Below are 16848 nucleotides of genomic sequence, written 5' to 3' on the forward strand. Positions count from 1 at the left end.
TGTGTTGTTGCCGAGTTCCAATCAAAGAGCTGAACGCATTCAATACACTCTCGATTAGACGGAACATATCGTTACATTCATGAACCCTTGATAGCTTCGATTGCCGACTTTTTTAGGAAATTGTATCATTAATGGATGTATGTCACATCACGCTTCCTAAAACGCATCGGATCTTGACATCACCATATGATGGTCCCTTGAAATTTATGAAGCTACCCACCTACTTAAACTTCCAAACAAGTTGACATTACCAAAACAAGCGATCAAGCGCACTAAATATCTTCACTTCTATCATTCGTCTCCTAATTTGAGTTTCACATCCACGCTTCGAATTCCAGTCTAATATCAGTGCAAGACGCGGAACACACAATAATCGGGAAAAGTGCAAAAAAAGTCATAAACTTTTTGCATTAGTGTCAATTTAGTCCTAAATCTTTTTTTTGGTGTCAATTCAGTCCTAAACCTTTTGCATTTGTGCCAATTTAGTCCTAAATCTTTTTTTGGTGCCAATTAAGTCCTAAACCTTTTAAATTGGTGTCAATTCAGTCCTAAACTTTTTATTTTTGTGCCAATTTAGTCTTTCCGATCAATTTTGACCGGAATTTGCCGACGTGGACGCCTGCCAGCCGGCGGCCGGTCACCGGCGCCGACGTGGCGCTGACGTGTACAACTTTAATAATATTTTAATATTTTTTTGAATTTTTATTTTTTTCCTTTTTTTCTTTTTTTTTCCACTTTTTTTTTTGGTCCCCCCCTCCTTCCTCTGGCCGGTCGCCGGTCCGGCGACCGGCCAGAGGCCAGAGGCCGGCGAGCTCGACCTCGCCGGCCACTGGCGAGGGCTAGCCTCGCCCAGCGACCTCGCCAGATCCAGCGAGGTCGGGCTTAGCCTGACCATGGCGAGGCTCGAGCCCTCGCCGGAGGCCGCGGCAAGGCCCGACCTCGCTGGATCTGGCGAGGTCGAGCCTCGCCCGACCACGGCGAGGTTGAGCTCGCCGGCCTCTGGCCGGTGAGGAAGGAGAGGGGACCCAAAAAAAAAGTGGAAAAAAAAAGAAAAAAAAAAATAAATAAAAATTCAAAAAAATATTAAAATATTATTAAAGTTGTCCACGTCGGCGCCGGTGACCGGCTGCCGGCCGGTAGGCGTCCACGTCGGCAAATTCCGGTCAAAATTGATCGGAAAGACTAAATTGGTACAAAAATAAAAGGTTTAGGACTGAATTGGCACCAATTTAAAAGGTTTAGGACTTAATTGGCACCAAAAAAAAGTTTATGACTGAATTGGCACAAATGCAAAAGGTTTAGGACTGAATTGGCACCAAAAAAATATTTAGGATTAAATTGGCACTAATACAAAATGTTTATGACTTTTTTGACACTTTTCCCCACAATAATCTTACACATTTCTTTCTTTCCGCGCATCATGATTGAGTGGTCTTCTTGATAATTTTTGACATGCCACGAAAAATTCGCCTTCCCATCTAGACCAAGCTTCCTATTCCTGCGAAGACCAAGGAATTTTACTAGGAATTACTTTCTCGTTGTCTAATTACGTGACGCTATGTCCATCAAAAACCGAACTGCAAGATTGGTTATCGAAGCTATTTCGGCCATTTTTTTTTTTGGCTAAAAAAGCTATTCTCGGCCTTAATCCTGGATCATCCACGTACTTTTTCCAATCCAAGTCGCCATACACCAAGGGAGAACATGAGCAGAGAATGATGATTGAACAGCCAAAAGAAGTGGCTCCCTCAGATACCGTCATTGAACTTGTGGCGCTCGTGCTGTTGATTAAGGAGTTAAAAGAGGAAGATATCAATGGCGAATCGTCCTTGAACCGTCGAATGTGTGCCATGCAATGATGATGACGATGCAGGAACCCCCTTAAATCAAATTGCAATTCAACTTCGTATACAAGCACGTCTCGCTCACATCCGGTTGCTGGCAGGTTCCTGTTAGGTACCGACACATGCACTGCCCACAGACTTGCCACGTGTAAGGCGCATGCTTGCTTTAGGCCCTCGTGGGCATGTTACTAGGGGCTAACAAAGGTCATGATGCAAGATGGGTGTGACTGGTTACTAACAAAGTCATCAGTTCATGTCCCTAAGTACATCTTCCAATCGATTTCGTGAGGGACTAGGTGAGTGGCATCATTACTTGGTATGAGATTACAAATATCGCAGTTCCTATCTTAAAGACATGGACCAATATGACTAAACTATCATGAGATCATATCTAATTTTAATGCGCTCAGTATGGTAGATATATTAGATTCGTCGAGTCCTTAAAAAAGTAGTGTGGTGAGAAGGGTGATAAAACCTGGACTTAGAATGTGTTTCCTTAATTTGAGAGGATCTTGATCCCGTCTAAATTTAGAGTAAACTAAAGGGTAGAAATAAAAGCACTTGTGCGTGAAATTTGATTTTATAGTATCTATTGAACTAGAGGGCAGGATTTATTTTATTTTATTTTTGAAATAAATTATGATTGGCTTCGCTATTTTGCCAAGTTTAGGTTTGGCTAATCGGATGGGTAACAGGTTAAATATGGAGAGGGGCATCAAGAAATGTCAAAGGTTGTTGGGAAGTAAGGAGTTGGAGGGTCACCGAACCACTAATCACATTCCACCATCATGTACCATATGGTCTGATTTTGTACATTAACTATTCATTCCCCCAAAGTCATAAACCAGCAACCCTAGCAATATTTGGGTCTAATTAATTATTCTTGTTCCAATGTTTAAACAAAGGGCTGGGAAAATTATTCTATTATTATTGTAATCAATAAGGTGATGAATCGCCAATGTGAAAAAAAAAAATCAATCAGGAGATGAATGGTATTATTAAATCCATTGGGAAAGAGAAAACAAGCATTCCTCAAAATACAATTAGCAAAATGACACGTTTGAAATTTCGATTAACATAATTATTTTATTCTCGAATATCTTTTATTTGCTTACCATCTTTGCATCAATGCTTATGGGAATAGAATCTTTTTCATGACAACAATCCAGGGCTAGTAATTTATGCCGTGTTGCATCGTGTTAATTGTGTTGCATCGAAATAGAGATATACTATTTATATAGTTAATCCGAACACAGCACGTTCAATAAATGTGTCGAACTACCTCGGCACGTACACGGCATACCTAATAAAGCTAATTACGCAAAACGACAAGATTAGTATAATTATCAAATGTGCCACTGCGATAAATTAACAGGTTTACAAATATACAACATCTATACACTATAAACACATAAAATACGTTTAAACATGATAAATTGCGTTAATACATTCATACGATAAACACATAAAATACGTTTAAACATGATAAATTGCGTTAACACATTCATACGATAACATGTTCAACGAATTTTTAGAAAACATGAGTAAATCACTTCACATCACATCTAAACTGAATTATTTATTTGATTTTTCTTTATGTTTAATCACTTTTGTATTTCAAATTTTTATATATTACCATTTATTCCTTTTGGCATTCGCGTAATTTTAATAAACTTTTAAGGATGAATTTTTTTCTAAATATGAGCATTAAAAGTGTCTCATTAAGTCATGTCGAAAGAAATAACATGCTAACACATTAATTTAAATATGCCAATTCATATCTAAACGGTCAAAGCGCGTCAACCCGCGTAAGACACGATCCTCACTGTGTCCTGAACGGGTTGATCAGTTTATGGCGCTAAGTTTATGCATAATCCAAAATGTTTTAATTATTTGTGGTAAGGTGTCGTGTAAACGGATTGCGAGTCGAAAATTACTGGCCTAAGCTAACCTTGTAAAAGCCCCATTAAAACAAAATCCAAATTTGTCAAGTACAGCAAGATTATGACCCAAAAAAAGAAGTACATTTAAGCATTGAGTTTTGCCTTTTTTGCTTGGTCTTTTCTCTTAGCTCATCTTAGTTTATCATCATCGCCCAAGAGTACGAACTACCCTCTTTGTGGGCTTCTTGCCCACTTCGCCATTGACAGATCGAATCTTTTCCTCTCTCGCAACCAACACTCATCTTCTGATCTTCTCCTCCTCTCTTCTGAGATTCAATAATGGATCTCCCTTTAGCTTAAGCGGGAATCATCACCCAATTCACTTTATAAAAATGTGACTACACTAAACTATTGCAGGCCCCCAGATCACGTTTTGTTTGTTATTTGCATTCGTACTCGTTGCCCGTCTTTGTCTCTCTCTCTTTCCCTGAGAAATTCTCCATCAACGTCCAAGCAGAGCTGCTTTTGTTTTCTTTTCACAAGGTGTTTTTCTCTCTCCACCTTTCTCTGTCTGTGTCGCACCCCTGCATCTGCTTTAGGGGCTGCTCCTCCTGGGTTTCTGTGCTCTCTCTCGGTGAGATTTCGCTTCAAGGAAAAGCAAGGTGAAAAAAAGAGAGAGAATGGGGATTTCCCAAGAGACCTGCAGTGTCTCGCAAGCTCCAAACACTTCCTCATCCTTTGGGCATTACTGTTTCGAGCCTAGTGAGTTCAAGAAAGGGAGACCCAGTTGGAGGAGCATGATTTGGGATCTTGGGTTGTCCTGTTTTCTTCCCGAGAACGGCCACAGCGATGAGAATGACGATGAAGATCGAAACTTGGAGCACAACAAGGCGTGGTTGCTCGCAGAGTCGGGAGGGTGTGGCGCCCGGTTGACCAGCGTTGACCCCCAGTCCGTGCATTCGTCCTTCAGGTTCAGCATCTGCTCTCAGGTTGAGCTGGAGTCCATGAACTTGCATTCGTCCAATGCCGCGACCGTTTTGATGGTGAATTTGGAGAATGGCTTGGAGAGTCATGAGCAGGAGCAGAAATGGAGGCGGATTGAGTCATTGGAGAAGAGCATCACTCCTCTTACCAATACACTGATGAGGTTCAGCTACAGCCAGCTTGTCTCTGCCACACGAAATTTCTCCAAAGGTACTTAAATGAGTGGAGAAAGATTAGCTAAATTCATTGTATGTGTGTATTTTGAAGCATGGTCAGTCATGGTGCGTAATAATGCAGAAGACTCGTGAGGTCTGTAGATACTCTTCAGGATTAGAATTGGGTGTTTTCTTGGCCGAATTTGTTGTTTGTTTGATTTGTTATCTTATTTTACTGAGATTGACATGTTGTTTGGAACTGTGACTGATTTTATTTATAACGGGGTAGGCAGGGTTCTGGGAAGAGGGGCGTTGAGCTACGTGTTCAGAGGCAGAATTGGGGTTTTGAGGGCTTCTGTGGCTGTGAAACGTTTGGACAAAGAGGACAAGGAGTGTGCAAAGGCATTTTGCAGAGAAGTGATGATTGCAAGCTCCCTTCGCCACCCTAATGTAGTTCCTTTAGTTGGGTTCTGCATGGACTCCGAGGAGGGCTTCTTCTTGGTGTACAAGTATGTCTCTGGTGGAAGTTTAGAGCGCCATTTGCATGGTACTGTATTTTATCTTACCTTTGCCGGGCTTATTTTCTGTATTCAAGTGTATGAATTGAAGTGGTTTCTGAAATTTTGTGTTGCAGACAAGAAGAAAGGACTGAAGGGTCGTTCAACACTTCCATGGTCAATGAGGTATAAAGTAGCAGTTGGGATTGCAGAAGCTATAGCATATTTGCATAGCGGTACAGAAAGATGTGTTGTCCATAGAGATATTAAACCTTCGAATATACTCCTTTCAGCCAACAAAAAGCCCAAGGTGAGATATAGGCTTTCCTCAAAGTTTTACTCTGTTTGATAAAATATTGGGAAAAAAGAAAAAAAGGAAGTGATATGCATGTGATGTAATCTATTTCTGAATCGGGAATGAATTTGCAGCTGTGTGATTTCGGACTTGCTACATGGACACCAGCGCCTTCAATCCCTTTCCTGTGCAAGACTGTGAAAGGAACTTTTGGGTAATCATCTAAAGAAAGCTTCTCCTATGAGCAGAACACAGCAATGGTCTTTCTGCTTTTTTGTTTGAGTCTCTTTTGCTTCAAGCATTTTCTGTTTACATGAATGTGCAGCTATTTGGCACCTGAATATTTCCAGCACGGGAAGGTATCGGACAAGATGGATGTCTATGCTTTTGGAGTTGTCTTGTTGGAGTTGATAACTGGTCGAAAACCAATTGAAGCAGGAAGGCCATCCGGAGAGGAGAACTTGGTGCTGTGGGTAGGTTAAAATGCTCAATCCGTTGCCTATTAATTCACTTAACTTTATGAGGGCTGAATAAATCGGTCCTCATTCGGTGACTATTTAAGATGCATGGGAAACAAGGTAAGGTCCTCCCATAAATCTATGTTAATGAGGGCGAACCACCTCTCACTGGGACCACTCTGGAGTCTGGGCTTCGTGTCCACTGCCATATGGACTTGTGTATCTAAGATTTCTTAGAATATCTGTTGCCAGTCGAATGATACCTATGGGGTCGATGAGTAAATGCAAACGGATGCTATTATCGCCACATTCAAGCTAGAAGGATATGTTGATAGGACCAATTTTCTGGTTCGGATGGTTTTCCGAAGGATAGACTGGCTACTGTTTGAGAAGGTTTTTGAGTGTAGGAATTTATTGAGACCGTTGGCTCAGTGAAGTCTCTTCTCATCAGAACTTGCTTAGAAACCATCATGGTCATTCTCCTTAGCGCTATGACCATTTTTGCTTTAACAAAGAAAATCTCTGAAAAGTAGCATAGAAGTATTTAACTTGGTAAATTATCCAGCTTGAATGCTTTCATCCTAACGTCTAGTCTATTGCGCTTTTTGCCAAGCGTCATTCTACTCTCAACCTGGATTGCATGTGTTAATGTTCATTTTGCTATATGTACTGAATTGATACGACACTGAGAAGAAATTGTTAGTGATAGGTTACTTTCATGGATGTGCATATTTCTGTTTCCTCTATAAAGAAAATGAAACAAGAAAGTAGAAATGCTTATGAGCAGAATAATCATTGAGAAGTGATCAGCAAAACCTAAAACCTAACATTTGCATTATACTCTGATTTTGCCTAGCTGCTAATTGACACATTTTTTTGCAGGCAAAGCCTCTCCTAAATAAAGGGCTAGAAGCGATAGAAAAGTTGGTTGATCCGATGCTGACGCGCACTTTGAGAAGCCCCAAGCAAATCGCTCGAATGATTCAAGCAGCTGTGGCGTGCATAATTAGTGAAGAATCCCGGAGACCGGGCATTGATGAGGTCCGTGCTATTCTAAGAGGCGACGATGAACCTATTTTGGCCAGTAAAAAGAAGTCCAGCTTCCCAGGAAACGGATTTGTAGTGGATTATTTCACACAACTGCATCAGACCAAGAGCGAGATGAACAAACACTTGGCTCTAGCGATGCTTGGAGTTTCGGAGTTTGAGGATGATGATTACTCCTGCTATCAATGACATATAGTACCAAGTCACTAGCTCTTTTAACCATTTCTTTTGTTTTGCTTGAACAAAAGGTTCCTAGAGAGATCGGAGCCGCAAAGATTGCTGGAAATATGCAAATTTTTGGAACTGGTCAATCGGATTGCGTGTGTACATAACTTCAAATTGTGTAATGAGAAGGTGTGAATCTGATCTTGATTTTTTTCTGTATGTCAACTTGTATCAGTAGGCCGAGAAAATAATCAAACAGCAAATCCTCTGGCTTCCATACCGGCGAACTTCAGATGTGAAGGGAAAACTAAGTTTCACCTACAATGTTCGATGAGTTGCTGCAATTGCTTTGAGATTTAGGTGAACCAGACAAGCATTAGGAAATTAGAACGAGGAGGACCCGTATAAGACGCAAAGATAAGGGTAGGTGGGAAGTTTTTGGATAAAAGCTAATGATCGCAAGCTTTTCAATGTGCAAGAAGCCAAGTCATTCCACTGTCTCCTTCGCCCACCAAATCTCTCGTTAAAGTTGGGACTGGAAAGAGACACTTCTTGAGTTGTTCTTATAGCAGACCGAGAGAACAAAAACAAAGATTAAACTGTTTAACTGCCTGTCCCAACTAAACAGGGACATCTGACCTGTCTATCAAAATTAACAAATGAATAAGACATCAAACTTCTCAAGGACAGGTTGCACCGCCCTCCAGACGAAGCATAAAGAAGAGTCATCGATTAGCATACACTAACTGATTGACCAATAAGAATGCAGACCCAGAAGGGAAAAACAGGAGATAAATGCATTTACTTGATTTTGTTTGCCTAACAACAATAGCAAGGAACTTTCAGCCAACGTAAACGTGATGAATGGTGGATATGATTATGCTGAAGTTCCTCAAAATATGTGGTTATGATAGAAAATTGGTCCATCTTAATGTCGCGAGACCATTAGAAGATCTTGGCGACGTCCTTCATCAAGCCCGGGTTGGCGAGCGCGAAGTCGGTGAACTCCTGGTAAGAAATGAAGCCGTCGCCGTCGGTGTCGATCTCGGCCATCATGCGCTTGACCTCGTCCCCGGTGACGGAGCCGAGGGTCTTGAGCGCGTCCCCTAGCTCGGCGGACGAGATCTTGCCGTCGCCGTTGGCGTCGAACCGCTTGAATATCCGCTCCCTCTCGGCCTTGGCACTTGCATCATCTGCCATTGCTCTCAAGCCCCGTTCCCTTGAAACCCCTTTTTCTCTAACTTCTCTCGAGTGAAGAAGATGCGAGTAACTTGAAATGGTTAATGGAGGAAATTGTGAAATTGGGCGCTGATTCTTAAAGGGGTTGGTTTCTAAACTAGCTAGGGGCTGGCCTTTAGAATCGGAGTAGGACAAGAGCACGAGGAACGGATCGCCCTTGAGTGCGTGACTGTTTTTAGCCATGATGTTGGCACGAACATGTCATGTCAAAATGGGGACAAAAAGCCTTGTCAAAAAGCAAATGAGAAAATGTCTTCCTTGGCCAAATTAGGCACTTGGTTTTCGATGCAATTCGGTGATAGGATTGGCCAAGACGTGGCTTTTATTAACCTTTATGATTTAATCGGCCAGCTAAGATAGACCCTAATCTAAATGAAGGGTAGCTGGGACTTTTTAAGTTAATGGTGTAATTCGAGATGTAAAGTTAATACGTTGTATGAGGTTGGTATATGATTGTATAAATAAATTTACCTTATGTAAAGATTCAAAAATTCTTAGCCCCATACCATCCATATACCCAAACCATCGACCCAACTTTACCACCACCTTCCCCCGCTATTGCCGCCACCTCTGCGGACTCCGGCTACTTTGCTTATGCTGCTGATTGTTGTTCTGCCTCTCTACGGCCCATGTCGTCATTATGGCGGGGCTCCTCTCTCTCTCTCTCTCTCTCTACTGTGCCTCTCCATGATGCGTCTCGTCCATCCCTTCTACTTTGTTGACGCCACCATCAAGGGGTCGAGGTGGCAACTATGAGGACGATCTAGGGTTGAAATCGAGCTCGCCGATGCACCGATCCTCGCCCTTTAGTCCACCTTGGTTTGAGTTCAATCCAATATACAGGGTCGGGGCTGCTCATGACGGAGCCGGAAGCGACAATCTAAGGCACTAACGGTCAAGGTCGAGGGCAAGACGAGATGTTGATCAAAAGAACTTTAATTTACGCATATTATTGCCCGGTTCCTAAACTCCTTGTTTTGAGAGGTAACCAATTTCAGTGGAATAAAAGAGCCAATGAGGTGGGCGTGCCGGAGTGGTTATCGGGCATGACTAGAAATCATGTGGGCTCTGCCCGCGTAGGTTCGAATCCTGCCGCTCACGTTTTCTTAATCTCTCTCTTTTTTTAAAAAAAAATTTATGGGATAAAATAAAAGGCAGAAAAAGATTGCGCTAGAAGGAGGGCTTGAACCTCCGACCTTGTGGTTAACAGCCACACGCTCTAACCAACTGAGCTATTCCAGCTTGGCTGTTCTTACCTCGTAATTTATTTTAATTATTTTAAAGATATGCAGTATTTCATCCTCAATTCCCGATCAAAGGATGGTAAGGATCGAAATCCTCTTGCTGAATGATGTGGCGTCCAATTGGGTGTCGAAACAAGTAGGACCCACGAATTAAATGATCCGGGCTCGATAAAAAACCATCACGTCATTTAGTAAGAGAGTTATAGAACGTGTCTCGCATTTCTCAAATGCAGATTCCATTGCCGTCTGATGATTTTATGCATGTAATATGAGACTACCGAGGAAAAACCACATCATTCATTCTAGTCGCAAATGACCTGCCAATCCTCGATAAAAAGAGTATTTTAGATAAGGGGAAAAAATTGTTCGATCAGTCTTAAACTTATTGTACGGATGCCAATTCGTCATAAACTTTTTAATTTTGCCAATTTCATCATAAATCTTTGCTCAAAATTCCAACCCGGTCAATTTTCGCTTGAAATCGCTGATGTGACGGTGTGCCACATATAACAGTCGGCAATGGTGCGACTTCCACTTTGACGATTTCCCGTGAAAATTAATCGAATTGACTACATTGAAATTTCTCACAAAAACTTATAAATAAATTGGCAAAATTAAAAAGTTTAAAACTGAATCGACATCCATACTATAGGTTTAGGACTGATTGGGTAACTCTCTCCTAAACAAAAGATGATTCTGCGAACTAGATGAACATTGGTTGCTTAAAGCATAGTGTCTACCCAAAGAGGATGATGCGTGTCGTGGGAATAATGGCAATATGAGGCATAGTAAGGTGACCTCCATCATGCTTTTGGAAAGACAATCAATGAAAGAAATTGTTACCTTGTTCTTCAAAAAATGGTAGGTTAGGAAAGATAGATCCCACCACATCAATAGGATTGGTAATTGCTACCACTTAGGGTCCATTTGGTAATCATTTTGTTCCCGAAAATAATTTCTGCTTAGAAATGATTTTTTTTATTCTATTCCCGGAAACAATTTCTAAACATTTGAAAGCGTTTAGAAACTGTCAAAAATTTTTATTTATAAAATAGAAAAAGAACAGAAATGCGTTTGGTAACTGCACAAAATTTCTTTTTATTAATAATATTTTGAATTTTTAAATATTTCTTTCTCTCTCTTTTTTTCATTTTCTTTCTTTCTTTTTTTCTTCTTCCCCTTCCTTGGCCCATGGCCAAGTTGCCGGCGCTGACGACCGGCCACAGGCCAGGACCGATAAGGGCTGGACCCTTGCTGCCGCCCTCGTCCAAGCCCTAGGGCGGCCCTCGCCCTGGCGGCTTGGGCGAAGGCGGCGGTGAGAGCCGCAACGCCCTTGCCGACGACCAGCCACAAACCAGGAAAAATGAAGAAGACCAACCAAGAAGAAGAAAAAAAATTCTTTTCCATTTCTTATTCTTGTTCCCATAATCAAGAATCAACTTTTTTTTTATTCTTGATTCTGCTCCAAAACTTATTCTAGGAACAAATTTGTGCCCGGGAACAAAAAATTTACCAAACGGATTTCTGTTCTTTTTTTTATTCCGGAGAACAAAAGAATAGAATTGGGTACTATTTGGCAGGTTACCAAACAGTCCCTTAGGGTGCGCATGGCAACGATTTTGTGTCCAGAAACTGATTCTGCTCAGAAATAATTTTTTTTTAATTCTGTGCTCAGAAACTGATTCTGAGCATTTGAAGGCGTTTGGTAACGGTTCAAAATTTCCACTCCTAGAATAGAAAAAGAACAGAAATGCGTTTGGTAACGGAATAAAATTTCTTTTTATTAATAATATTTTTAAATATTTTAATAGTTCTTTCTTTCTTTTTTCTTTCTTCTTTCTTTTCTTTTTTTCTTCTCCTCCTTCTCGGCCATGGCCTGATCGCCGGCCATGGCTGGCGACCGACCACAAGCCAAGGCCGGCGAGGGCGTCGCGGCCCTTGCCGGCCACAGGCAAGGGCATCGCGACCTGGGCAAGGGTCGCTCTCGCCGGATTTGGCAAGGGCTGGACCCTCGCGGCCTGGGCGAGGGCAACCCTCGCCGGCCTTTTCCAGCCCTCGCCCGAGCCGGCAAGGGCCGCCCTCGAGGCTCGCAGCCTGGGTGAGGGCTGCCCTCGCTAGGTCTGGCAAGGGCTGGATTTTCGCTGCTGCCCTTGCCATATTCGGCGAGGGCGACCCTCGCCCAGGCAGCGAGCCTCGAGGGCGGCCCTCGCCCGAGCGGGCGAGGGCTGGAAAAGGTCGGCGAGGGCGACCCTCGCCTGTGTCGCTGGTCGCTGGTGGCCGGAGAATGAAGAAGAAGAAGAATAGAAAGAACGGGAAAGAAGAAGAAGAAAAAAAAATAATTTCTTTTCCAATTCTGATTCTTGTTCCCAGAATCAAGAAGCTACTTTTTTTTACTTCTTGATTCTATTCCAAAACTGATTCTGGAAATAATTTTTTGCAAATTTGTGTTCGGGCACAAAAATTTTAACAAACAGATTTCTATTCCCAAACTGATTCTGGGAATAAAAGAACAAAAATTTTCACTATTTGAAAACTTGCCAAACGGGCCCTCAGCCTTCCATTCCTACAAAATGCATATGATTCACTCACCATCATCGACTTTAAGAAAACATGAACATGGACTATGCTTCCAGATGCACGTGAGCGCCGCCGACCACTGGCCAGGAAAAATGAAGAAGACCAATCAAGAAGAAGAAGAAAAAAAAATCTTTTCCATTTCTGGTTCTTGTTCCCAGAATCAAGAATTAACTTTTTTTTTTCTTGATTATGTTCCAAAACTTATTCTGGGAACAATTTTGTGCCCGGGAACAAAATATTTATCAAACGGATTTCTGTTCTTTTTTTGTTCCGGGGAATAAAAGAATAGAATCGGGTACTATTTGGCAGGTTACCATACAACCCCTTAGCATCATAAATTTTCTTGGGACTCCCAATCATCATCGACCATAACCAAACCCAATTCATTGCTACTCCCTTCAAGCCGTTTAGACTTCCATTCCTGCAAAATGCATATGATTCACTCACCATCATCGACTTTAAAGAAAACATGGACATGGACTATGCTTCCAGATGCACGTGAGAGAAAAGAGGATACGGCCCTGCACCTTGCACACGTTTCAATCAAAATCAAATGTGTCATCCTGTTTAGTTAAGCAGATACAAATGTATCGTGATGAACGCGAGGGGACATTCGTTTCTTTCGGAAGAATGGATCGGTTCAACAAATATGAATCAAGTATATGCCGACTGATTTGAAATGAAATATTTTAGGACCCGAGCCTCTACGTCCGAATTGCATGTAATATGCACCGGTACTTGACGCGATCTAACCAATTGCTGCGCTTTGGCAAATAAGCACTAAGGGATGAGATTTAAAATGGAAATACGAAACTTTGATAAGACAACCAATTATTGTATAGTTGCAGAAAAAGATGGCAACGTGCATAAGCTTTGATCAGATGAGGTCGGTGTCCCAAACTCTCGCATAGTGTCTCGTGCCTTATGGGCGGCGGAATTTTGCCACTGTTCTTAGCTTCTTATGTAAACCCTAGCTTTCCTTCTCTCTCACGTCCACAAAACCAGATCCACATGGGGAACTTCTGCACAAGTTCATATAACATCACATAATTGGTGCTTCGAATCACATATCAATCAACTAATCGGTCGCGCATTAGATCACATTAACATGTCGCCTCCTACAGTCATTACATGAAGACTTTATATTCAAGTGGCTTTCCCCATCTCCCCCCACATGGGGACCAGTCGAGCGAGAGACTTAAGGCAAAGAACAATAGCCAAAAGCTGACTGGCGGATGAAGCACATCGCGCCTCATTAGGTCTCTAAGTGAGATACACAAATATAGTATACAATACATAGTACAATTCGTGGGATGTGATCAAGTGTTTGGGTTCATGGGCAAGCTCACACCCTCGAACCTTAGAATAGAATAACACACACATGTAATAAAGAGGTGAGAGAATCCCACGTGCTGCGGAAGAAGAAGAGGGAAGCAAGCAGGAGGGAGCCTCTCAAAATTAGAACTGATGTCTAAGAATTCCCAAAAGAAAAAGATTGTACTGAAGAAAAGTCAAAACCCCACAATGCATGGGAATCTGAGACGTGGGTTCGCGACAGATCCAGCGATGCTCTTGCGCTTCTGCTCCTATTTTTCTATCGTTCTTCTTCTTCTTCTTCTATTAATCCCCTGCCAGCTAACAATTCCGATACAGAGATTAATAATTCTCTAGCAATTGTCCATTTAATTCCTTCCCTTGTTTTTTTAACCCTCCTGTCTCGCATCGATTTCGGAGCTATTTGGAGCATCCGACGTGATGTGAAATGAGTCTCGTGTATACCAAAAGATGTGGACCTAACTAAGGAGTTGGAAAGAATACCAACTTTTAGGAAACATAAGAACAATGTCTCATTTGTTTGAAGGGGACCATACTACATTATAAAAGTTCTACCCAAGCTTAACAATCTCTAGATAGAAATATACATGGAGTGATGAGAAAAAGTAGTTCTCGAGTGAAAGCTATGTGCCGTTGTCTTAGCCCTAGATGACAAATTATTTGTCACCGCAAGTGCACATGTTAGAAAAAGTGCCATTCCAAAAGCACGGTTATCCATCCTGAACAAAAATTACCATGTCAAACTGTGCCCGATAACTCATTGTCATTAGATTAAATCAGCTTGCCATATGATATAAGTATTACGGGAAAGATCTTTTTTACTCGAATGAGGTCCTTGCTGAACACTTAAAATTAACAGACAAAAAAAAAGAGAAGGAATGCTTCAGATTAAACTATTGCGGCTAATATATCCTAGGGTTCTCTCTCTTAGAAGTATTTCGCTGTTAGAGCTTAATGACACTTGGACATAATTACTCTGGACCCTACATATAGACCCTCCACCTTCCATTAGCCGTCTCCATGCATACTCTCTCTTCCTCTTGAACACTCAAACCCTAGCCCTAGCCACCGATCCGAGAACATACTTGAGATTCCTCTCTGATGGACCTCATCGATTCGCGCCTTGGATTGCTGCAACCTCTGAACTCGTACAGCGAGGACGGCAACGACAAAGAGACTCCGCCACAACTCTCAGATCTCTCTTCACAGGGCTCTTATGGATATGATGAGTACCAAAAGTTAGGGTTTGAGGAAGAAGACAACTTGGAGAAGACCACCACTCTAATGTCCAAGAACTTCCCTCCTGGGATTTGTGGTCCGTCAAAAGATGCCCTCAAGTTTCGAGCGATGAACAATAGACCTGAAGGTGTTCATCATCAGCCTCTCATAAATTTCAAGAGCAATAGTGGCTATGAAAATTTCAGGCAAGCCAGTGGGTCTTTACTCAGCTTCCAACAGAGCCAAACGGATGACCTAAAGAACAGTGACTGCTTTGGGTGGAAAGATGATGGCATCATGAGCAATTACAACTATCACTACTTGAAGCAGATCGATCCAAAGAGCAGCTCAGACCACCCGCGGATCGTAGAGGATATGAACTGCTATCAGTCCGCTAGCACTTATGTCTCCGTGGTTCATAACGCAGTTGTGAAGCACGGAAACAGTTCAAGTAATTGGCTGTACTCGGAAGCGACGGCTGTCGCAGATAGCATCCAGGAATCCGGAGCGCAAGAAGCAGGATTTCACAAGCGTGCTTACATGGTATACATGAATGCCGTTATCTTAATTTGATGGGTGTCCTTGAATCAGCTCTCTTCTTTGAATTATAGGCATTTTGTTGATTGTTGTAGGTTAAGTTATTGTCATGTTGACATGAATAACATTCTTGTCTAGTCATTGTTAATCCATGTGAATTGCGTCCACCATCATTATATGACGAGACGAATATCGGGTCATGATTCAATGAACATTGGGTCTCTAGTACATATATATGTCGGTCTTGTGCGAGAAAGGTCATGACGTGACTGAAGGATTTTTTTTTTTTATAGGGAGAGAGTCCGCAAGCCTCAAAGAAGCAATGCACGAGCGCCTCCAAGAGCTCATCAAAATCCAAGACGCCTTCATCACCAAAAGATCCGCAGAGTGTTGCCGCAAAGGTTGATTGATGTGCTTCCATCTCACATAAGAATTTCGTTAATAGTCATATGTTTTTCTATTATTTGGAAATTCTGAGAGAAGGGTTAAATGATCTTAAGAGTTGTGTTTTGCACGCAGAACCGGCGAGAAAGGATCAGTGAGCGACTCAAGATACTGCAGGATTTGGTTCCAAATGGTAATAAGGTGGGTCTTCTTCTTCTTCTTCTCTGTTTATTTTTTTTCCTTATCTTTTTCTATTGGAATGAAAATTTGGCATTTCTTATTCATTTGTAGAATGTGAACATGTGCAGGTTGACCTGGTAACCATGTTAGAGAAAGCTATCGGTTATGTCAAGTTTCTCCAGTTGCAAGTGAAGGTGAATTTCCAGCACCATGATTTCTATAATTAACAACCTTCAGAAAGAAATGATCATAAAAAACCTTAAGTTTGCATGTATGTTCTCTCTATGTGCAGGTGTTGGCAACAGATGAATTTTGGCCAGCGCAAGGTGGGAAGGCTCCTGATATTTCCCAAGTGAAGGAAGCCATTGATGCCATCCTATCCTCTCAGAGAGACAGAAGCTCAAGCTCCAAGTGATGATGATGGACTTTGAGGCTAAGTAACAAATGTAGTCAAGTATAGAAAATGTAATAATCATAATTGTAATGATAATCATCACAGTAATAGATCTCCTCTCCAGTTCTCTTCAAGAAAAAGGAAGAAGAAAGATAAGTTAAAATCTGCAAATGTTACTCAGGAATAGTGCAGCTTTAATAGCAGCAGTGAGAAGTTAGGACTGAATATTTGTGCTTTGTTTGATCTTTGACAGAATGTTCTGTCTGATCTAAGGTTTGTAACCTTTCTACTTATGAGCATTTCCGACTATTTCGTTGTATCTTCACAGTATTTCATCAAGCTAATATAAGAAGACTAGTTGCTCATTTACTTAGTTGCATGAGATGCTTGATTTGCTTTCATGTTCTACTGC

General features: G+C 41.7%; 3 protein-coding genes and 2 non-coding genes across 5 annotated transcripts; 3 read left to right on the forward strand and 2 right to left on the reverse strand.

Annotated features, from left to right (window-relative positions):
• Positions 1–3935: 3935 nt before the first annotated feature.
• LOC115681346 (probable serine/threonine-protein kinase PBL7) lies at positions 3936–7547 on the forward strand. Its single transcript, XM_030605266.2, has 6 exons — positions 3936–4921; positions 5156–5413; positions 5501–5673; positions 5793–5872; positions 5984–6131; positions 6999–7547. The coding sequence occupies exons 1-6, from the start codon at positions 4408–4410 to the stop codon at positions 7350–7352; spliced, it is 1527 nt and encodes a 508-aa protein (XP_030461126.2). The 5' UTR covers positions 3936–4407; the 3' UTR covers positions 7353–7547.
• Positions 7548–8043: 496 nt separating this feature from the next.
• Positions 8044–8622, reverse strand: LOC115681349 (polcalcin Bet v 4). Its single transcript, XM_030605269.2, has one exon. The coding sequence runs from the start codon at positions 8526–8528 to the stop codon at positions 8274–8276; it is 255 nt and encodes an 84-aa protein (XP_030461129.1). The 5' UTR covers positions 8529–8622; the 3' UTR covers positions 8044–8273.
• Positions 8623–9586: 964 nt separating this feature from the next.
• Positions 9587–9668, forward strand: TRNAS-AGA (transfer RNA serine (anticodon AGA)). Its single transcript has one exon. It is a non-coding gene; the product is annotated as a tRNA-Ser (tRNA).
• A 67-nt stretch (positions 9669–9735) lies between these two features.
• On the reverse strand, positions 9736–9809 carry TRNAN-GUU (transfer RNA asparagine (anticodon GUU)). Its single transcript has one exon. It is a non-coding gene; the product is annotated as a tRNA-Asn (tRNA).
• A 5015-nt stretch (positions 9810–14824) lies between these two features.
• LOC115681338 (putative transcription factor bHLH086) lies at positions 14825–16457 on the forward strand. The gene is made up of 5 exons (XM_030605254.2): positions 14825–15484; positions 15772–15879; positions 15998–16063; positions 16171–16236; positions 16335–16457. Exons 1-5 carry the CDS (start codon positions 14825–14827, stop codon positions 16455–16457), a joined length of 1023 nt encoding a protein of 340 aa, XP_030461114.1.
• The last annotated feature ends 391 nt before the right edge of the window (positions 16458–16848 follow it).

This window comes from Syzygium oleosum, unplaced genomic scaffold (genome assembly GCF_021117445.2).
Source record: "Syzygium oleosum isolate NSW1041296 unplaced genomic scaffold, Sole_v2.1 Sole_v2.48, whole genome shotgun sequence".
NCBI classification, from domain to species: domain Eukaryota; kingdom Viridiplantae; phylum Streptophyta; class Magnoliopsida; order Myrtales; family Myrtaceae; genus Syzygium; species Syzygium oleosum.